The sequence below is a fragment of the Lynx rufus genome, unplaced genomic scaffold (genome assembly GCF_022079265.1).
Source record: "Lynx rufus isolate CCGP_SWC_20201006 ecotype Redwood Valley unplaced genomic scaffold, mLynRuf1.p SCAF_6, whole genome shotgun sequence".
Taxonomy (NCBI): domain Eukaryota; kingdom Metazoa; phylum Chordata; class Mammalia; order Carnivora; family Felidae; genus Lynx; species Lynx rufus.
The window spans coordinates 113,826,902-113,849,613 of NW_025814878.1; the positions used below are offsets into that span (position 1 = coordinate 113,826,902).

General features: G+C 54.1%; 1 protein-coding gene across 4 annotated transcripts in view; it reads right to left on the reverse strand.

Annotated features, from left to right (window-relative positions):
* ITPR3 (inositol 1,4,5-trisphosphate receptor type 3) overlaps window positions 1-17,326 on the reverse strand; it is a 66,779-nt gene extending 49,453 nt beyond the window's left edge. For 2 of the 4 annotated variants that reach the window (XM_047101387.1, XM_047101386.1), the window contains exons 1-2: window positions 17,115-17,318; window positions 1,356-1,426 (exon numbers count right to left, since the gene is read on the reverse strand). In XM_047101387.1, the coding sequence (XP_046957343.1) occupies window positions 1,356-1,426; window positions 17,115-17,203 (160 nt within the window). In that variant the 5' untranslated portion in view covers window positions 17,204-17,318. Of the gene's footprint in view, window positions 1-1,355; window positions 1,427-17,114 lie in introns of all 4 variants that reach the window. The other 2 variants (XM_047101388.1, XM_047101390.1) reach the window with 2 other exon arrangements.
* Between the last annotated feature and the right edge of the window lie 5,386 nt (window positions 17,327-22,712).

Sequence of the window (22,712 nt, forward strand, 5' to 3'; positions counted from 1 at the left end):
TTGATACTGGGTGGTCAACGAATGCCCCACCAAGGATATGAGACCTGAAGCACAAGCCAGGTGAATATGCGGAGTAAGAACCTTCCAGGCAGAGGAACAGCAAGTACAAAGGTACAGGGGGGGGGGGGGGGGGGGAGAGCTTGGCTGATAAATATGAGGAACAGCAGGGAGGCGGTGTGGCTGGAGGGAATGAGAGGGGGGCAAGGGGTGGGGGATGAGGTGAGAGAGGCAGCGGGGCCAGACTCCGCAGAGCAGAGTCTACGGTGGTGAGGAATGTCCAGTGCCAGAGGCAGTTCCCACATACCAGGGCACGTCCTGGCCTAAGACCCCCAGACTCAGCCCCCACTCAGAGGCCCCCGGTACAAGCAGAAGCACAACAACAGGTGTGGGGCCCTTCTTCCAGCTGGGAGGGCCCCCCTCTATCTCCTCCACCCTTCAATGGATGGGCAAGGCCCGGGCAGACAGACGGTCAAGGATGCCGCAGGATTATCTTAAACCCCGCTCGCCTCCCAGCATCCCCCTCGAGCACAATCCCAGCTAATCTCTCCCCAGAGGAGCAGCCACGTGGGCAGACCAGGCGGCAGCAGCCCGGCGTGTTCCTACCTGCTCCCACCCTGCCCACCACACCCAGGATCTGTCTGATTGTCGGTCTCAGCCTCACAGGTAATCACAACAATAACACTTTACCCTGGCTGGGCACGGTGACAGCAGGGTGTCATTTCATTCTCTCAGCGCCCTTGGGCCTGTGGGGCGGGGCTGAGGAGCCCACTGACCACGGAGGACACAGAGGCCCCGAGAGCAAAGGCCCTTGCCAAGGTCACTCAGCAGAGCGAGGTCTGGGTTCCACAAGCTCCCCTCGGGCGGGAGTCCTCCACAAGTCCCGGGCCTGGGGACACCGCCAGGGTCAGGAGCGGGGACCCAGAGATCACTGGCTCCAATCCCCTCACCACGAGGATAAGGAGACTGCGGCACCCGGAAGGGCTCTCACCCTGGGCCTCCTAAAGCCCGGGGAAATTCTCTTCCCCTGCCCTGCTCCCTCAGAAAATGCCCAGTCATGCAAACAAAGAAGGCCTTGTGGCCGGTGGGGAGTTCGGGGGAGAACGGCTCCCAGCCAGATGCGGGTGTGCCCCTGAGAAGCGGGGTGTGGCCCCCTGGAAATGAAGGCAGAAGCTGTCTGGGCCGAGGTAGCAGCAGCACAGCCTGATGGGGGTTCTGCAGAGAGTAGTAGGAGGGCTGCAGGGCAGCTCCTGGTCTAACCCGGCCCGTTGGGGCTGGATGGAGTTGAGTGAGTTCTGTCCCAGGGCCAAGACTCAGCAGCCTGGGAGGGAGGCTGGCGGCGAGAGCGGAGGTCTTACCTCGGAACTTCTTAGGGGGGTTGTCCAGGTCCCCTGCCGCGGGCTCCACCACACAGCGGTCATCCACCAACCTGAGGGACAAGGCAGCTCCATCAGCGGGACAGAAGAGACCATCTCCCCAGGCGTGCCTCCCTCAGGGCAGGGGATTCCAGGGCACTGGGGAGACCTCCAAAAAAACCTCTCCATCGCTGTCAACCGCCCCCCCCCACCATCAAGTCTTTCCCTTTCCTGGCACCGCTGTTAAAAGGCAAGGTCTTTTGGGGTGGGGATGGGGAGACCCCAGAAGAAGCACAGAGACACATCCAGCTCCCCGACCCTCCCACCCCTCACTTCACGGGGCTGGAGCTGTCTTGTAGGGGGTCTGCCTCCAGTCTGGGCTGTTGCACACTGCAGATATAAATCCTATGAAAGCCCTGAGTGAGACACTGCTGCCCAGACCTAAGGGACAGTGGGCAGTGTAGGAAGGCAAGGGAAAAGGACCAACAGAGACACAAAGTCAGAGAAACTCAGAGAGGGAGGAAGTGAGAGACAGAGAGAGCAGAGCAGAAAAGATAGAGTCAGAAAAATAAGCAGGATACAAACAGAGACAGAGAGAGACTAGAGACAGATGGACAAGTGGGAAAAGCTTATGAGACACCAAACTAGGAGGACCATCCTTTGGTCTCAAAGACAGGACAATGAACCTTGCACCTTCTCAACCTCAGTCAGGCCCCATTCCATACCCTCCCTTTTGGCCTATCCTGGGGCCTAAAATCTCTTAAGCCACAGCTGTGATTAATCCTGAATCTCTGGAGGACATCCATCCACCCACTTACTCATCCATCCATCTACCCACCCACTCATCTATCCATCTACCCACCCACTCATCCATCCATCTACCCATCCATCCAACTACCCATCCATCCATCCATCCATCCATCCATCCATCCATCTATCCATCCATCCATCTACCCACCCACTCATCCATCCAACTACCCACTCATCCATCCATCCATCCATCCATCCACCCATCCATCCATCTACCCACCCACTCATCTATCCATCTACCCATCCATCCAACTACCCACTCATCCATCCATCCATCCATCCATCCATCCATCCATCCATCTATCCATCCATCCATCTACCCACTCATCCATCCATCCAACTACCCACTCATCCATCCATCCATCCATCCATCCATCCATCTACCCACCCACTCATCTATCCATCTACCCATCCATCCAACTACCCACTCATCCATCCATCCATCCATCCATCCATCTATCCATCCATCCATCCATCCAACTACCCACTCATCCATCCATCCATCCATCCATCCATCCATCCATCCATCTACCCACCCACTCACCTATCCATCTACCCATCCATCCAACTACCCACTTATACATACATCCATCCATCCACCCACCCGTTCCTACATTTAAAATTATTCAATGCCATCCTAGCCTCTAGGATAAAGTGATGATGATGATCCATCATTTCAGAAGCCAGATCTTATCTCAGCGTTTCACAACTGTTACCTCTGAATTCTCACCAACTTCCCCACAAGGGGCTATTCATTAACTCCATTTTACAGAGGAGGAAACTGAGTTTGAATGCGAAATAATTTGCCTGAAGTCACAGAGTTGATTCCAAAACCTCCTTCTCCTCCCCTCCTTAGGTTGGCTAACAAGGCCTTTTGTGGACTGACTCCACCCACTCCCTAATTGGCCTCACAACTTCTGCTCCAACCATGCTAAACCTCCAGTTGATCCCAAGGTCCCTGGAGCTCTCATCTCTAAATAGGTGGTCCTGGAAGCCTGCAATGCCCTTCATGCTCAGCCCTCCCTGGCTCCTCACCAAGACCCAGGCCTAGCAGACCTCATTTATTCTTCCACCCTCGGCCCCTCTCTCTACTCTGTGAAACCTTCCTTGGCCAGCGCCCTCCCTCCCCCTGGGCCTCGGGCCTCCTTCCCCCCCCCCCCCCGCCCCGTGTTCCCACAGCACCTGGTCCCGGTCTCTCCTACTGCCATGCCTCTTCCTACTGCAACTGGTTGCCATGTCTACACTATGGGTTCCTTGAGGACAGGACCCCAGTTTTTCCTTTGGCATCACCAGCACTTTGCACAGTGTGATCCATAAAAATAATAAAAGCAAGCAGGATTTTGTTTCTAATGTTTTCATATGTTGTTATTTAATTTTCTAAATCTGCTTTATTATTATTTCCATTTGGTGGGCCGAGAAGCCAGAGCACAGAGAGGTAAACAATCTGGCCAGGAACATAACAGCCAGCAAGCAGAAGGGCCGAGCTTTGAAGCCAGGCCGCTCAGTGTCAGAGTGGATGCTGTGCACGACCTCGCCATGATGGGGAGGGGAGAAGGCAGCTTGCTCTGTGAGGACCCCTTGGTCTTCTTCCCTCTCCCTAGCTCCCAGACTGGCTCAGGGCTTGGCCCTCTTTCCTCTTCCATCTGCACGCACACCCTTGGGCATCTCAGCCACATTTGTGGGCTCCAAAGACCACTTAGACACTCACCAATGACTCCCATATCCACCTCACCCCCAAACTCCAGATCGCGGATCTAACTGCCCACCCAACACCTCCACTTGGATGCCCATAGCACCTCACACTCAGCATGTTCAAAACTGAGCTTCTGGTCTGCCACCTGAACGTGCTCCTCTTAAAGTCCTCCCCATCTCAGTTGATGGCAACTCCGTCCTTCTGATTGGTTGGGCCAAAAACCTTGGACCAATCTCTGGCTCCTCTTCCACCCACGCTCACACCCAATCTGTGAGAAAACCTTGTGGGCTCTATCTTTAAGATACGCGCAGACTATGACCTCTTCTCATCACTGCCACCACCACCTGGCCCAAGCCACCACCCGCAGTCGTCTGGATGTGTAACTGCGTCCTCACTGATCTCCTGATGTCCCCCCTTAACCCCCTAATTCCTGTTCCCCACACAGCACACACACCTTTACTTGAGAAGGTGAGTCAAATCAGGGCAGTCCTCTGCTCAGAATCCTCCGGAACTACCCATCTCGGAGTAAAAGCCTAGAATTCACACGGGCCTAAACCCACATGACCCAGCCCTCACCTCTCTGACCTCATCTCCTCCCCCTGCCCCTTGCCCACTCTGCTCCAGCCCAACGCCCTCCTCCAGGCTCCTCAAACTTTCCAGGAGATTTGGCACTGGCTCTTTTGTCTGCCCCCAGATGACACCCTCCTGGCTCCCTCCCTCAACTCCTTCAGATGGCGGCTCAAATGACCCATTCCCCTGAACACCCTTCCTCCCTCCCTCCCGATTCTTTTTAAAACTGGAAACTGCTGTTTCTCACACCCGTTATGCACCTCCCTGCCTCACTGTTCCCATAGTCCTTCTCACCACCTGGCCTGCTCTATATTTTACTTATTTATTTTGGTCACAACCCCCCTCACTTGGAATGGAAGATCCATGAAGACAGGGATGTGTCTGTTTTGCTTCCTGCTGTATCCCCAGAATCTAGACCACTGCCGGGCACAGGGCAGGCACGCATGGACTATATAGTGAGCGAATTAATTCGTTTCGCTAGCTGCTAGGGAAAGTATACAAGAAGCAAAAGATAAGGTCCCTGCCTCAGGGAGTTTAAACTCTCATTGGGAAGACAAAGCACATACTCAGAGGAGTTAATGATATAAAGAATATGTATGAGTGCCAACTGGTGGTACCAACTGTGGATTTTGTCCAAATTCAGGGAAGGAACAGGTCAGAGCTTGGCCAATCAGAGGTGTGAAAGAAGAGGCAGGAGCTGTACAGAGCCTTGAATAATTCATAGAATTTCCTGTAAGACATTAGTGAATCAGATTATCTGGTTGCCTCTTAGCAAAGCCCTGAAGGAAGGGGACACAGGATGGATATGTTTTGATGGGGGAGGGGAGGAAGCACTGGCCAGGACTGGGGGCCAGGGGGTGCCGGACAGCCATAGGGCGTCATGGAAGTCAGTGTGGCTGAGGAGAGGCTGGGGTAGCCCCCAACAGCCCCGATCTTGTCCAGCGCTCAAGGCCTTGGGGTGGTCCCCTCCTCAGAGATTCTGTCTGAGGAAAGTCCACCCTCGCCCTGACCCCACCATGACTCCCCTGGGGACTCCTTGTCTGGGCCACACGTGCAGGAAAAACACATGTAAATTCGGATGCCTGGCGTGCTTTTCCTAATCCCCCTGGCACAAATCTGCCCTGTCATTACGCGGATGTCCTTCTGTCCCCACCCACTCTGGCACAGCTTCTGAAGCCCTGATATCTCCAACTCAGCCCCTCCCCAGTGCCCCATGGAGTGCGGGAGTGCAGGCTAAAAACACATAGGGAAAGGGAGGGATTGATCAGGAGGGGAGCATGGCCTCCAGGAGGAGAACTTCAACAAGGTTGGGAAGGAAAACATCCTCCACCTGCAGCTGAGAGAGGGCAGGAACGGTCTGTAGGAGGGACCAGAGCAGAGAGGCAAGCCATGTGGGAGGATAAAAGAGGCAGGGGTGTTCCCGGGAGATATCAAGAAAACAAGGTCAGTAGATGGGACTTTCAGAGGGTCCTCCTGGCTCTCACATTCCACCCCCTCCGTCCTCAAAGTGTGGGTCCGGAGTAGCAGAATCAACATCGCCTGGGAACGCTGGGCTACATTCCGTACCCCTCCCCAGGAACAACTAAGGGATGGCACCTTGCCCTACTCAGCATTTTATTTCCCATCTGATGCATAGGGGAGCTCCCCGCCTAGCCTGTAAGCAAAGCAGCTGTCAGCAGAATGTTTAGCGTCTCCAATGTCCCCAAGCGCCCCCGCGAAAGCCTCCTTCCATTCCTCTGTGTGTACTCATTAAGACTGAGGCAACCCCTGAACAGGCTATCAGTCGGGAGGGGCGGGAGGGGCGCCTCGAGAAACCATTAACAGATTAAGCAGGAAAGTCCTTATCAGATGGGCTGCAGGTAGACCTGAGGCCAGAAGGAGGCCCGAGGGCCGGGACCCACGACAGGTAAGTTCTGACGGAGGGGGCGCCTCAGGGGGCAGTCCGGGCGGGGGCGCCGGCCAGACTGTGGTCGCGAGCGCCCCTCCAGCCCCTCCCCCGGAACCCGCCTACCCGGCGTCTGCAGTGCCCTCCCGGCGCCCCGCCCCCGCCGCCAGGCCCCGCCCCTTCCCCACCGCCCGGCGAAACTCGCCGCCCCACGTGCGGCAGTCACCCGGCCGCGCCGCCTCGCCCGGGCCTGCCTCCGACTGCAGGCGCGCGCGGGGGTGGGAGGGTGACGTGCGCTGCGTCCGCGCTTTCCTCCCTTGCGCTGCCCAGCTGCCCCCGCGGCGGCCCCGGACCCCTCCCCAGCCGGTGGCACCCACGTCCGGGGGCCGTACCCCCGCACTCTCCTCATGGGGGGAATCTGCGTTGATTAAAGGAGCCGGACACCGATCTCAGGTGCGCGGCTTCGCGTGCGCACCTGGCGCTGTAAGGAGAGCCGAGCTCTCCAGAGGGAGGTGGCGGCGGCGTCGCTTCACCCCACCCCTGACCTCTCCCGAGCGCGTCTCGGTCTCCGTCTCCGCCTGAGGTCCCGGGAAGGGTTGACTCCCACCCTCCGCCAGCCCGCTGATCTCATCGTCCCACCTCCAGGCGTTTGCACACCAGAATCCCTGTCCCTGTCCGAGCCCTGCCAAGCCCTGCCATTTTCAAGGCAGTGCTTAGACTCCTGCAGAGTTCCCTGCCCATTCCCACCACATCGCTCCTCATCTAAAAGCAGGTGACACCCCAGCCACGACCACGTTAGAAAAACCAGTGTGCGGAACACGTTGTAAATTGTTGTATATTTTATATCCAATACCTAATTCTGTTCTTACCACAGTCCAGTGTGTGGTTCAAGGAGTGAAATTAAACACTACCATCACCCTACCCCCTCCGGTCACACACACACACAGCTGGTCAGTTGGTGGCACGTGTACAACCGAGGTCTCCATGGGTTCAACAAAACCTTACAGAGAAGCCATTAGGTGCTGGGTGTCATCTCTACCATCAGGAAGCTCATACCCAACATGCTGAGTGACCTGAAGACAGGAGTCATGTCCTAGACCCCTGCATCTCCCCACCTCAGGGCCAGCCCAGAGGATACTCAGCAGCCCTGAGGACAGTCCCTACTGTGAGCCTTCCATCCGCTGGGAGGCACAAAGCCAGTTTGAGCCTGCACCATGCAGGGCCCGACAGGGCATCCACGAAGTGGGCAGAGAGAGATGAGCGCAAGTGGGGAGGGGTCTGGCCGGAGGCCTGTATTCAGGGCTGCCCTGGACCCTCTGAAGAAGAGATGGTTGAAAACTCTGCTCTACACAGTTGTGGCGGAGGTTGCCGTCCCTGAAATGTCCATGGGGTCTGCACCCCCAGACCTCAGTCTAAGGGAAGAGAGGAAGGCAAATGCATCCAGGGACCAGAGTGGCCCCATTCTGCCCTGGCTGGACTTTGAGATCCAGGTGGGAGTCATAGAAAAGGCAGTGGGGCGGGTCAATGCTGTCTGGAAAGATTAGATAAGGAGGAGGAAGAAAGGACCTAGAAGTGGGTCAGGTGACTATCAGAAGAGCCTGAATCAAAACCTGCACCTACCAACATGGCCACTATCACAGAAGCCACAGGAGGGGGAATCATAGACTGGGAAATGCCTGAGGGACTCTAGTCAGCCCCTCCCAATCTGGCCTGGAAACTGAGGCATGGAGGGGAAACTGAGCAGCAGGTCACACAACAAGTTAAAGGAACAGTCAGTTCCAGACCCCAGATCTCTGACTCCCAGACCAGGACACTGGCCACCACCCCAAAAATCTAGGCCAGATCCATGGAAGGCCTCTCCCAATGCAGGCCCTGTTGGAATACTGGGATTGGCTGGTGGTGGATGAGGGCCTTAGAATCCCTTTCTCCAAATACCCAAAGTCCCACCCACTAGGTGGGGGTGGGGAGGAATGTTGGAAGAGGAAACCAGGTTCACTGGCTGGGATGGATCTCTGGCTCGGATCTCTGGCTCATCGGAGAAAAGAAATTCATTTCTGCATCCCTACAAAAACATCCATTTACTTCACCTCTACATATCTTTCTTTATGAAGGATCCACCATGTATCACCAGAGAGCCCAGTATATGGAACTTAAAACAAGCATGAATCAGTAAATGTTTGTTGAATGACTTAATGCAGTCTGATGAAGGCTAAGAGATAGACTCCCTGGACCTAAGGGCAGGCAAGGTAGGCTTCCTCTTCAGAGAGCGTAAGTCTAAAAAGGACAGTAAGCCACACACTCAGTGAACTCCAAGAATATTTCCAGAGATAATGGAGGTGGTAAAAATGACTAAATTTGGTCCAATAGAAATAAAGAGCAGGGCACTTGGGTGGCTCATTCAGTGTGTCCGACTTTGGCGCAGGTCATGATCTTACAGTCTGTGAGTTCCAGCCCCGCATCGGGCTCTCTGCTATCATCGCGGAGTCTGCTTTGGGGCCTCTTTCCCCCTCTCTCTCTGCCCCTCCCCTGCTCGCTCTCTCTCTCTCTCTCTCTCTCTCTCAAAAATAAACATTTTAAAAACAAGAGAAAGAAAGAAAGAACAATCCCGGGCTAATGTGCAAGCCTTCAGGGAGCTGCCTCTGCCCACAGGCCTGGGTTTTTGGCTTTCAGGATTGGTGGACTCTGGTAAGTCCCAGGGTCTCAACAATGCTGCTCGGTACACAGGGAGATGTATCTGTTAGGCTAAGAAGAGGGACGGAGAGCTGGAGAGACAAGAGGGAAAGCTGAGAAGAGACAGAAAAGTTTAAACAGGGGCTGCCCCGCTGGTCGGCCTTCACCTCACCCACTGGCCTTGCTGGCCCAAGCCTTTCTCCTGCTCTGCATAACCCGGAACTGGACTTGTCCTGTCCTGCTTGACATAGTAACTGAGGCCTTAGGATTCAGCAGGGCAGGCCCTGAGGCCTGGCCTGCCTGGCTCCAGACTGCCGCAGAGCTCTCTGGGAAACAGAGCCGCAAAATCCAGAAAGTGAGATGGTCTATAGCATAACCCACCCTGTCTTGTCAGGAACTCGGTGTCATCGTGGGAAAGAACGAGGTGGGGGCATAAGAATCAGATGTAACATGTGGACCTTGATTGGATCCTGAATTAAAGAAACCAGTGGTCAAAGACAGACTGAGGACAATGGGGCACATCTGACTACAGACTGGGTATTGGATGCTATTAGGAAATTATTGAAGGGTGTGGTAACAGTACTATGGTTACACAGGAACATACCCTTATTTCTTAGAGATGTGTAATGAAGTATTTAGAGGCGAAAACATGCAATTATGTAATTTACCATAAAATACTTCAGCAAAAAATAGATGCAGCATATATGGCAAAATGTGGGCAATTATCGTCTAAGTAGCGGGCATATGGGTAATTCTAAATGGTTCTTTTTACTTTTTTTGAATTATATGTATGCCTCTGGCTGGAGGTGAGGGACCAAAGTGACAGCCTAAGTGAAGGCCAGGGCCACCCACTGTAAAAGCTCTGTAAAGTCTCCCCGTTGCCAGCAGCAGCAGCATCTCTGAGACACAGACTGAATTCTGCCTTCCATGACCTAGATCATTCCCGTCACCGGTTTCTAGACTCCCAGCCTGGAGAGGACAGCTCTCCTACAGGCTGGGGGAAGCGGGTGACGGCTGGCTGGCTGAGTAATGGGAGGGATTTGCGAACCAAATATACTGCCCCAGCACCTGCAGCTGCCCCCAGGGCTGAGGTTCATGTTCACTGCCTCTTCTGGCTCTGCCCACCTGATAGCCAAAAAAATACCTACGTTTACACACCACTGTGATCACTGTGCTCCTCTGCTCTGTCCCCTGAGGAGTCCCTCCTGACTGTCTCCCCAGGTGGAAAGCCCTCTGCAGTGTGTCCCCACCCAGCCCCAGCCCCATCCCCCACCCACACCCTGGGCTCACTGTGTAGTCAAGGCCTAGCCTCATCTCTGTGCCCACAGTCTCCAGTGTGAAAGGCCCCTGCTACGTGAACCAGGGCAAGTCCTTTAGCCTTGCTAAACCAGGGGCCTTCATGCAGGGAACTGTGACTGCAGGGGCTCTGTGCTGGGTACCAGTGCCAGCATGACACATTCAGGGGGACTCGGAACTCACATTCAGAGGCCTGAGACGAACTTCCTGGAGGTCTGGGTTCTGCCCACCTCCCCTCTCCCAGACCTCCTTCCCTCCTTTCTCACAGCCCCCACTTCCAGGGAGGAGCCCCCCAGCTCCACATGGGGTGTTTGCGTGGACAACAGGCCCGGGGTGGACTGCAGGGGCTCCATATGCGGGCCCAGGGGCAGTCGAAACCCAGAAACTTCCCCCTGAGCTGAGAGCAGAGCGCTGGTGTGGCCTCACCCTAAAATCCAGCACATCACCCCACCCCCAACCCAAGCCACTGCCCCACCCACCCCATAGCCCCACTGGGCCAAGTCGGGAGGGGATGCAGGGTCAGGAATGTAGGGCAGGGCAGAGTGTGAGCAAGTGTCTACAGCAGGATTCTTTAAGGCTGAGAGCTGGATGCAGCCTGGGTCCCTGGCGTCCCTGCCCCCACCTCCCCGTGGAACCCTGGGGCGGATTCTGCCCTCAGGCAACCCCCACACAGCCCCACTCTCCAGTTCACCCCTCCTCTCTCCATCACGGTCACCACGCCCAACTCTGAGGGTGGAAGCTGGTCTTTCTCCCCACACCCCCTAGTACAGCACCCCCAAACTTAGGACATGAAGGGGGGATAGAGCCCCTGAGGCACAGGGTCACCTTCCCAGTACCTCTACCGCCAGAGAAACAGGCAGAGTTTTGAGAGAGCCTGTGATGTAAAGATGCGCTTTTTCTTTGATCTCAGAATTCCACTTCTGGGAATTTAGCCTGAGAGGAAAACCGGACAAGTGTTAGGGCATGTATGGACTAGGATGTTCAGTGCGGATTGTTTATAAGGGCCAAACTTTAGAAACAACCTGAATGCCCGATACTAGAGTTGCTTGAATAAATGAGGATACATCTTACCGAGGGACACTATGCAGCTATAACAATGGCGTGTGGGCATAAGAAAATACAGCTTAACATACCCACCCCCCTGTATGACAGGATACAAAGCCATATGTGCGGTTTGACATCATTTTGTAACTGTTTATTTGTGTAAATAAAAGGTTTGAAGATTCACACGCAGAATGTTAATATAAGTCACAGTGGTATCACAGATCATTTTTTTGAGTTTTTCCAGTTTTCTCTGTGGAACATATATATTTTTTTTAACTTTTTTTTTTAATTTAAATTTATTTATTTATTTTTGAGAGACAGAGGGAGACAGAGCACAAGCAGGGGAGGGGCAGAGAGAGGAGACACAGAATCCGAAGCAGACTCCAGGCTCTGGGTTATCAGCACAGAGCCTGACATGGGGCTCGAATTCACAAACTGTGAGATCATGACCTGAGCTGAAGTCAGACGCTTAACCGACTGAGCCACCCAGGTGCCCCATATATTATTTTTTTAACAAAAAAATATGTATTTTCAAAAAACGAGTTGCATGAATTGGCCTAGCTGAGGCCCAGACCCTGCCCTGTGCCCCAGGGCATCTCCAGGTGAAAGGAGTCCGGCATCTCCAGTGAAATCACAATTAAATGAAAGCCAAAGGCAGGTCTGAAATCTGCTCCAGGAATGTAGTCTCCACGGGAGGGGCAGTGCCCTCCCCCCTGGAATTACGTGTGTCTCAGAGACTTAAGGCTCAAAGGGCCCTTATAGACCATCTCACCCAGCTCCCCATTGTATAGACTGGAACAGGCTGGAACTCTATCGTGGTTACTACTGACTCCCCAGTGACTAGAACAGTGCCTGGCACATAGTAGGTGTTCAATAAAGCTTTGTTAAATGGCTTAAAGAAGTCTGATGAGGGGCGCCTGGGTGGCTCAGTTGGTTAAGCAGCCGACTTTGGCTCAGGTCATGATCTCGAGGTCTGTGAGTTCGAGCCCCGCATCCGGCTCTGTGCTGACAGCTCCAAGCCTGGAGCCTGTTTCAGATTCTGTGTCTCCCTGTCTCTGACCCTCCCCTGTTCATGCTCTGTCTCTCTCTGTCTCAAAAATAAATAAAACATTTAAAAAAATTAAAAAAAAAAAAAAAGAAGTCTGATGAAGGTGAAGAGATGGGTCCTCTGGACCAGGTAGGCTTCCCTACAGCCTGTCAGTCTAGAAGGGCCCTTAGATCAGGGATCCCCACCCCAGGTAAAATCACTGGAGAGTTTTTAAAAAATCCAACCCTTAGACCCCAGTTGGTCTGACATGGGACTTGGAAGCTGGAAAAAAAAATGTTTTCTTAAAGATCCCAGGGGAGAGGTGTCTGAGTGGCTCAGTCCGTTAAGCAACTGACTTCGGCTCAGGTCATGATCTCACGGTTCATGGGTTTGAGCCCCGCATCAGCTCTGTGCTGACAGCTCGGAGTCTGGAGCCTGCTTCAGATTCTGTGTCTCCCTCTCTCTCTCTGCCCGTCCCCCATTTGTGCTCTCTCTCTCTCTGTCTCAAAAATAAATAAGATGTAAAGAAAAAAACAATTAAAGATACCAGGGGATTCTCAGGTGCAGAGCACCTTAGAGAACATCAGGCTGAAGGAAACACACTCTGAGAAGGCAGAGTCTTGCCAAAATCAACCAGAGAGTTAGTGACAAAGCAGGAGAACCCTGCCCCTGGGACTACTGATGTAAGGGTCCTGACCCTGGGGACCTGGGGCTTCCTCCGTATTTACCTCCATGTTTTCTGGGTGCTGACCTCCAGTGCCCACCCTTCTGGGGAAGTGAATCAGGCTGGAAGGTGGACAGAGAACCCCAAGGGGGGCATCTTTTGACCCTATTCCCTGTGATCACCCAGCCCTGGGCAATACAGGTTCGGAGGCCCTGAAAGCCCCCAAATGGAACTCCAAGCAAGGAAGGCACTTTGACAAACGATGGGAGCTCAGTTTCAAGACCCAGTTCACCTGCACTCCCCAACTTACTCCTTGTGGGCCAAGGCCCACCCCTCTGGCCACTCAGAGAGACCTGCAAGGAACTGGATGTCAGACTCTGAGGGGCCCACCCTGCACACTCAGGGCCAGTTCCCCACAGCCACTGGCCAGGAGTCGCATTAAATCCTCCACCTTTCACTGGCCCTGATCAGTCGCTCCAGCCCTGGCCTCTGCTGCCTTCCACCCAGGATGAGGCGCAAGGCAGTGGTCCTGGCCACACTCTCTTGCCAAGAACAGGCATGGGCCTGCTTTCCCTTCCCTGCCAAGGTCCCGACCTGCTCCAGGATCTGCTGCCCAGACCCCTCCCATCCTCTCAACCTGGAGTTAATGTACAATCTTCACCAGGAGCTCTAATTATTCAGGCAGCTCTAATTAGCTTCCTCCACTTTGCCCTGTAGTGCCTGGCCAGAAACTGAAGGCTGCCCCGGACTCCCTCCTCCACCCATGCCCCCCCCCCAATCTCCCAGCTGACCAGCTCCTCTGCCCACCAAGGGGGCCCCTGTCTTCAACAAATTCATTTCATCCAGCCCTTACTGGGCACCTCCTGGAGATCAAACATTGGACTAGCCTGGGAACTCACTCAAATCACAGACATGGGCACCCACAGTCAGGGTGAAAGCCAAGGGGCCCCTTTCTGGGGCCACCAGAAAGATTCTGGCGAGGATGGGGCAGAGAGAGAATGACTTAAAGCAGTGCAGCTCACACTTTAAGGCACCAAATCCCATGGGGATCAGCAGGCAGCTTCCGAGGGACAGGCAGAGGTCAGAGATTCTGTACTTGTAGCAAGCTTCTAGGCGACGCTCCTGCTGCTGGACCAAGGACTATACTTTGAGTAGGGAGGACTTAGCAGTGCTTAGAAATCATTCTCTCATTGACTGAGTTCCCAGAAGGTGAGACACAAGGCTCCCTCTTTCGCCACAGAGGCCCCCCGTGCCCAGTACGGTGCCTGCGGACAGCCTGAGCGGATGAATGGTGTAATGAATTAGTTAATCCTGGCAAATTGCCCGGCATTAGATGGCCCTCCAGAAAAATCCCCAACTAATCGTGAAGCAACACAATCCCAGAGAGGAGTTTGTGCTAAGCAGTGCAAAGCACAGAGAAAGAAGGGTTAATTCTGCCAGGCTGGGGGAGGAGGAGCTGGATCTCTCAAAAAAGGTCACTTCGCATGAGGTCTTAAGGGTGGGTCAGATTTACCCAGGTGGAGACTGGCTGAAGGGCGGGGGCAACCCAGGAGCAAAGGTAAAGAGACCTAGAGCGTGGGGTAGGTTCCAGGAATCAGGGTAGTATCGTGCACCTAGAACTTCAGAGGGTGTGAATGGGGGAAAAAAATAGGAAATTAAGTGAGGGTGCCAGAATGCCAAGCTGGGAGGGGGGCATCCATCGGTGGAAAGTCAGGAGCTGTTGGAGGTGTTTGCATAGGGAACAGGCACCCTGGAGTAGAAGTGCTATCGGAGGTCACCATGTCCTGCCCCAGGCTCAAAATGGACTGGAGGAAGCACTCCTGGGGGCAGGAAGGGCCAAGGCAGGAGGGAGCTGTGTTGGGAGGTGACAGATCTGTTTTGAGGGGATGAGGGCTGTGTGGAGGGCAGAAGATCCTTCCCCTGATTCTGACAGATCTCATAGATACTTAAAAACCACTCACTTCGGGGGTGCTTGGGTGGCCCAGTCGGTTAAGCATCCGACTCCTGATTTCAGCTCAGGTCAGGATCTCACAGTTGGTGGGATCAAAGCCCTGGGTCAGGCTCTGTGCTGACAGCTTGGAGCCTGCTTGGAATCCTCTCCCTCTCTCCCCCTCTCTCTGCCTTTGCACTCTCTCTCTCAAAATAAATAAATAAACATTTATTAAAAAAAAAAAAAAAAAGGGGGGGTGCCTTGGTAGCACAGTTGGTTAGGTGGCTGACTTCAGCTCAGGTCATGATATCGCAGTCCGTGAGTTCAAGCCCCGCATCCAGCTCTGTGCTGACAGCTCAGAGCCTGGAGCCTGCTTTGGATTCTGTGTCTCTCTCTCTCTGTCTGCTCCTCCCCTGCTTGTGCTCTATCTCTCTCTGTCTCTCAAAAATAAATAAATGTTAAAAAAAATTTTTTTTAACCCCACCCACTTTGTGCTCAGCCCTGAACCAGGCACTAAGCAACAGTGGAGATGATCATTTGCCAAAAGCTCCCAGTGCTGTTCTGACACAAGGTGGGGGGCTTCCGTCTGCCCCCAATTCCCCCACATTCTCTCCTCCTTCCCTCAGCATTATGGGAGGTGTTTACTGTGTGCACACTATGTGCAGGCTAGTAGTTTCAAACAGCAGCCCTGGCCAGAGCAGCAAGGGGTCCCCCCGGCCCGTGCTCTCTGGGGGAGGCCTGCACAGATGCTGGCCCAGATGTGGTTCCACCCCCATCCTCTGGGGAAAGGAGCAAGAGAAGTCAAATCTAGTGAGGGCGAGGACATGTGGCTGGGGATTCCACATCTGAACGGGGAGGGGAACGAGAGAGGCACCAAGAAGGATAAGGAGAGCAGGTATGCTGGCATTCCCAGTCAGAATCCTCTGCTGGCAGAGCCAGCCCTCCAAGCCCCAGTCCTGTTGGATTCCCCTTCCTACCGGACTAAAGCCAAACTCCCAAATACCCTGGGAGACATCAAGAGAACCAGGTGATTCCCACTTCCCAGCCTCAGGGGTGAGCCAGGCCAGGTCCAGAGCCAGACCTGGGTTGAGGGCTCCAGGGCTGTCCTCCAAAACCCCCAGAGAGGAGGCACCTTGTGGCTGGCGGGTGTCCTGATGCGTAGGGAGAGCAGAGGAGGGTGCGTTTATCCTAAAGGCAGCCGGGGGGGGGGGGGGGGGGGTTGGAAGATGAGCCAACTTAACACAAGTCCCCAGACTGAACATGGGACAAAGGGAGCAAGACCTGCCCTGGAGCCTGGCTGGAGAGGTGGAGAAACCACTCTACCTCCTCACTCCCCCCCTGCCCCCCGCCCCCACCGCCCGTGCGACTCACCCAACTACTCCTTTGAAGATAAACCTATTGGCTCTGCCTAATTCCTTTCCTGCCCTATGCCTGCTTCAGGCCTAGGCCTCTCCAGGGACTTGAATAGATTCCCTGCTTATCCAGACCCTGGGGGGTGATGGCCAGAATTAATTAATGTTTGTAAAGAGCTCGGGAGATCCTGGGACCGGGGACCAAGGGGCGCCAGATGAGCCGCGCAGGAAATTGACCGGGAGAGGCGGAGAGAAGGGGCCAGGACCTAGGATTCTTGGTAGGGGAGGGCTGAGAAGGCACTCCTACTTAAGGGGGGCAGGGGAGGACAGAGCTAGAAGGAAAAGATGCGACCCTTCAAAGGTGCGACTGGACCCTAACAAGAGGATTTCGGGCTCCAAGCTGCCCCTGCCTTCCCCCACAGCTCCGCCCCTCCCCCCCCCCCCCCCCCCCCCCAGCCAGTCACGTCCAGGCCCGGATGCCTTCCCCAACTCAGGCCCCAGCCACCCACCTGCCCCGCCCCGGGACCACCTGCAGAGGAAGTCTCAACCTCTCCTCCGGCTCCGAAGAAAGTCGAGAGCGCGAGGGTGGAGGCTTCGCCTAAGGGGCGCCTCCTACCAACTCCCGCAGCGTGCCCGACTTCTACCTGGGCAAACATTTCACTTCCTTTCTCTAAAAGAAGGAGGCGAGCCGTTACCCGCTCCCTGAAGCTGGGGACTTCCAGGTCCTCTGTCGGGGGGCGGCGGCAGGACGCACGCAACTGGTACCAGGGCCTACGGCGCCCCTTCCCTGCCCGCGCCCCCCTCGAACTCGGCTCACTCACCCCAAAGTGCTGATGAAGCCATTGACGGAGCCCTCGGCGTACAGGGAGACGATGTCCCCGATGTGGAGAAAGCTGGACATCTCGCTCATGGCTGCGGCCCTCCGGGGACCCGGGGCGGTGGGAGCGCCAAGGGGCGCGAGGCCAGGCTCGGTGCAGAGGACGGAGATGACCGTGGAGGCCGGAGGGGCGCGCCCCCACCCGCGAGCAGGGCGCTCGGCGCGGCCAGGGCGGGCTAGCGGCCACCGGAGCGGAAGGCGGCGCGGCGCGGCCCGGGAGCCGCTGGTGGCGTCCGGGTGAGGAGGTGCCCGCGTCTCGGCGCGCCCGCCGCCCGCCCGCCCGGCCCGGCCCGCGCGTACCTGCAGTGTAGAAGGAGCAGGAAGTCTGGGGCCGCCACACACACATGCAAATCCCGCCCGGGAGGCGGGGAAGCCACACCCCGGCCCCCCCCGCACCCCACCGCCGCCGGCCCGCCTGCACCCATGTGCGCCTGCCCGCCTCCCCGCGCCCTGCGCCCCTCGCGCGTCCGGGGCCAGGCCTCCCGGGCGCCGAACCAGCCGCCTGCCCTGCGCTACTCCGAGGAGTCCTGGAGCTCCCGCTGGCTCCCGGGCTCGGAGTTCCAGCTCCAGCGACTCCCTAGACAGACTCGCGGAACCGCCATCCCTGGGAGGCCCAGCCGTATGGGGGCTCTCTCCCCTTGGGGTTCCCCGGGCTCTCTACTCCTCTGCCCTCGGGTCGGTGAGAGCCAGTGCGGGCGCCGGCGGAAGGGGGTCCAGCGCCCCTGCGGGCGCTACCTTGAACCGCGCGCCGAGGACCCGGGAGCGTCCCAGCTGAGAGCCGTCTCGCACCAAGAGGCGCGCTCATTCCTTTGCAGCGCAAATCGGGATTCATTTTTCTCAACGTGAAAAGCCTTTTCATTGCACAATAGAAAGTGCTTGGGCTTGGAGGGGAAATGAAGCAATGGGGTGGGTTTTGTTTTTTTCTCTCCACATTCCTGTGTACAAAGAGATCCAACTTCCGAATCAGTTCGGCCGCTCCCTCTCCAGGAGTTGGCTCCCAAACTCTTGGCTCCTTCTGTCTTTCTTTTTAAAGGGGGGTGGGGAAGTGGCGAAAGAGAAAGCTACCTTCTCTCGCTAATAGCGCACCGAGTGCCAACAATGACAAGGCCGGTGCTGGCCCTCTGGGAGTGACCCGCTGCGGTGTCGCCGCCGAGCTCTTGCTCACGAAGTCCTGCCCTCAAACCCACGTCCCCAGCTCGCCTACTTTCTGTTCTGTTCCTGGGTGCTTGGGTGTTTGCTTCTTAGTCCTTTTATCTTAACTCCTGGCACAGAGTGCCCACAGCCACCCCCATTGGATCACATTTATTCTTCTGAAATCCCCACCCGGACTTCCTGGGAAGGGGGGTGAAGGGGGGCTTGTCCCTGGGAGAAAGGGAGGAGGGGACTGGATTGAAGCAGGAAGAAGAGAGACCCAGGGAGGGGTGGAGGCAGCTAAGAGCAAAGAGACAGCTGCTGACCCAGGGGAATGAAGAGAAGAGTCCTGGGTGTGTGGCTTTTTCACAAAGACCCCTAGAATTGGGGGGTGGGAGGGAATACCTCCAGGATTGCTGAGTTCAGTGTTTTAGTTTCTTATCAGGACCCATAGTAATAAATACATTTTACATCAGAGCAGTCCACCCCCTTACCCCCTATATGTAAGTGAAACAATAGTTTCACAAAACAATACTTACCCTTGTGACCTGTGATGCACTCTGATATTTTCTGTTCTATTTCTGTATTTTGTTTTGTTTTTCAATACTGATTGTGACCCATTTAATTGCTTTTTTTGATGTAACCAAACATTTAACTGCAGTTTGGAAAAACCTCATCCAGACTTCTCTGCCAAAAAGAGATGACAAAAGCCCAGAGAAGGAGCACCAAACCTCAAGGTCACACACGTATATTCATGGCAGCTGGAGCCAGAAGCCCAGCCCCTGACTGGCAGCCCAGTAGTCTCTCCAGTACCCCCACACAGCACTGGAGCTGGAGATGTCCATCCCTGGAGCGAGCCCTGCTGGAACAGCTCTTCTTGCTTCCAGAAGTCAGGCCTCCACTGATAGAGCCCACAGATGCTGGGAGCCCAATGCGGGCCTTGATCCTGAGACCCTGGGATCATGATCTGAGCAGAAATCAAGAGTCCCACCCTTAACCGACTGAGCTGCCCAGGCATCCCCCCAAAAGGTTTTTTTTTAAGAACAGATGCTACAGCTGCAGTGAGTTCACTCTGCTGCTCCCCTGCTTGAAATCCTCCTGAACCTCCTCATCCCTGACGGAATAATGCCTACACATCTTAGCTCAGCACACCAGACCCTGTCTGTCTCCATCCCTCCCCACCCCTGCCCCCTGGGCAGACACAAAGATGGCTCCTCAAGGAGGAACCATGGTGCAGACTGCTCAAGAGCGCAGGCTCTGATTCACAGGCCTGAGTTCGAATCCCAGCTTCTGTTTCCATCTGTTCAATAGGAAGGCCTCTGTTTCCTCATCTGTTAAATGGGAAGAGTGTGGTGCCGACACGTGAGGGAAGTGGGATAAAGCCATCCATCAGCACAGGATCCCCTGTTAGGAAGGACTAGGTGTTCATTCTCATTACTCAGGACCTCATCCACTCCTATCCCTGCGCCTGGGCTCATGGGCTTCCCTCTACACTCCCTCTCTCTATTCCCACAGTCAGAATAAAACTCCTTTCCTGATGTCCTATAAGTATTATCACGGAATATTTTAAGAAATAATAATATTAAATAAAATATTAAAAACAGAGTGAGGGCCGGTACCTTTCCTTCAGCTTTATCAAATGTTAATATTTGGCAAATTTGGGTTCCAATATATTTTTTAAAGAACTGAACCTGAAAAAATGAAGTTCCTTATGCTCCCCCCCCACCCCAACTCCATTTCCCCTCCCTCTCCCACCAGAGATAACCACTATCCTGATGTGGGTATCATTTTGTGCAGTTCTTATGCTACATAGGGATGTATTCGTAAATAATGTGGGTATATCATAATCATAAAATAATATGCCATCACTCTGTAGGGTTTTATATTTTATCTAGATGGTTTCACCCTGTGTCTATCTTTTGATACATGTAGCTGTGGTGTGACAGTGTGATACTTTCTGACCATGTCACAATTTGTTTATCCATTCGCTTGTGGATCATGAAAGCCCCACTTGAGTTTTTGTTATGACAACAATGTTGCACTAAGCCTTCTTCTGTGCATACACGTGAGAGCATTGTTCAGACTATGGCTTGAGACCTACTAACGGGTCAGATCAATTTCGTGGCTGAAGGTCAGCATTTTTAAAACTCAAAATCGGGGTTGGCTGGCTGGCTCAGTCGGTAGAGCACACAACCCTTAATCTCAGGGTCGTGAGTTCAAGCCCCACGTTGGACGTGGAGCCTACTTAAAATAATTAGTAATAAAATAAACAAATAAATAATACTCAAAATTGATTAGAAAACAACGTGCATTAAACTGCAACTATATATTCATAGCAGGAAAAAGAAAATAGTGTGTGTCACACATCAGGTAACTATCAGAGAGTTTAGCATGTGGTCTCTGTGTTCTGGCTCAGTGTATGCTTACTGAGAATAATGTCAAAATTTTCAAAAACTCTAGAGTGAGAACTTGAAAAGTGGAATTGCTGGGTCACAGGGTACGTCCTTCCTAGAATTGCCAAATTCTTTTTTTTTTAATATTTTTTAATGTTTATTTTTGAGAGAGAGAGAGAGAGAGAGAGAGAGACAGAGAGAGACTGTGAGCGGGGGAGGGGCAGAGATTGAGGGAGACACAGAATCCAAAGCAGGCTCCAGGCTCCGAGCTGTCAGCACAGAGCCCGACGAGGGGCTCGAACTCACAGACTGTGAGATCATGACCTGAGCTGAAGTCGGACGCTCAACCATCTGAGCCACCCAGGCGCCCCACCAATGTGGCTGTTCTAACTCACCCTCTCACCAGCCACTGGGACTGTGCCCACTGAACCACACCCTCACCAGCACTATGTATTGTCAGACTCTTTAATGTGGAATTTTTAACTTCCCCCACCACTACCATGGAACATATCACGGGCTACCTTGAATTGTAATGATCTCTGTCCTTTCTGGCCTCCCACAGCCGACTGTGAGCTCTTCACTTTGTGTCTCCAGACCAGGGCAGGCACATAGTAGGTGCCTGACAAGTCCGTGTGGATTTTTTTTTAAGTAGGCTTTACGCCCAAGGTGGGACTCGAACTCACAACCCCCAGATCAAGAGTCACATGCTCTGCCAACTGAGCCAGCCAGGCACAAGTCTGTGTCGATTTGAACTGTCAAGGAAGAGGAAGGTGAGGAAAGCATCTAAGTTACACCAGGAGATAAAAGGAGACTGTGGGAGCCCCAGCTCAGGGTGTCAGGTGCCTGGATCCCATGGGTGGAGGGTACAGAGCTTCTGGGGATGCTTTAAGCAGTTGAAAAGGAGAAGCAACAGGCCCCACCCTTCCTGAGTGGCTTGAGCAGGATTCTATTAAGCTGGGGCCAAATTCATGCCCAGGAGGGAGACCACCACGTCCCCAAGGCAAATGGTCTGCCTACTCCAGGCCCCAACCTCAGTGGAGGTGGGGACCTGCACCCACCTCCTATGGGAGCCTCTCCTAGAGGGAAAACAGGGTGGATGAGAAACTCTAGTCAGAAATCCCAAACTCAGGCTGCACAGGGAGCCAGTGATTGCAGGGACCTCCCAGGGGGACCTGGGGGGCGGGGCTACGTTGGGGGAAATTACCTTTTGCCATCTCTTTTCTTAACTTTTGAATTTCGGACAACGTGGATATATAGCCTATAAGCCAACATAAATAATAATAAAGATGTTTGGGACGCCTGGGTGGCTCAGTCGGTTAAGCATCTGACACTTGATTTTGGCTCAAGTCATGATGTCACGGTTCGTGAGTTCAAGCCCAGAGTCTGAGCTGACAGTGCAGAGCCTGCTTGGGATTCTCTCTCTCTCTCCTTCTCTCTCTGCCCCTCCCCTGCTCATGCATACATGAGTGTTCTCTCCCTCTCTCTCTCTCTCTCTCTCTCTCTGTCTCAAAACAAATAAAACATTTTCTAATATAAGAATAAAGATGCTATTTATTAAAATAAAGCATATTATAATGATACAATGTAAAGTTATAAAATAAGGCATCACCCCCAAGAGCCAGCAGGAAGACTTCCAGGAGCCCTATCTCCACTGTCTGTCCAACCTGGGCTTGAAGAGGTGAGGGAAGAAAGGATGGTGATGCTCAGACCCTTTCCCTGGACTCAGATGGAACACTGGAGAGGTGGGCAGGAAGACAATTGGCTACCAGCTGTGAACCCTAGTCCTCCTTCACCCGTGTGCCCCCACCTCAACGGCCTCCTGGAGACTCCTTCCCAGCTCTGCTGTGTGACCTTGCATAGGGTACAGACCTCTCTGGGCCTCAGGTTACTTCTTGTAAACAGAGTTTGCATCGCCTTCCCAGATTTCACCCTTGGCTCTGATTGTTCTTTAACTTTGTTCTGGCCCTCCAGGACCGCAGTTGGTGCGGGGGCGTGGTAGGAATGCCACCCCCCATGTT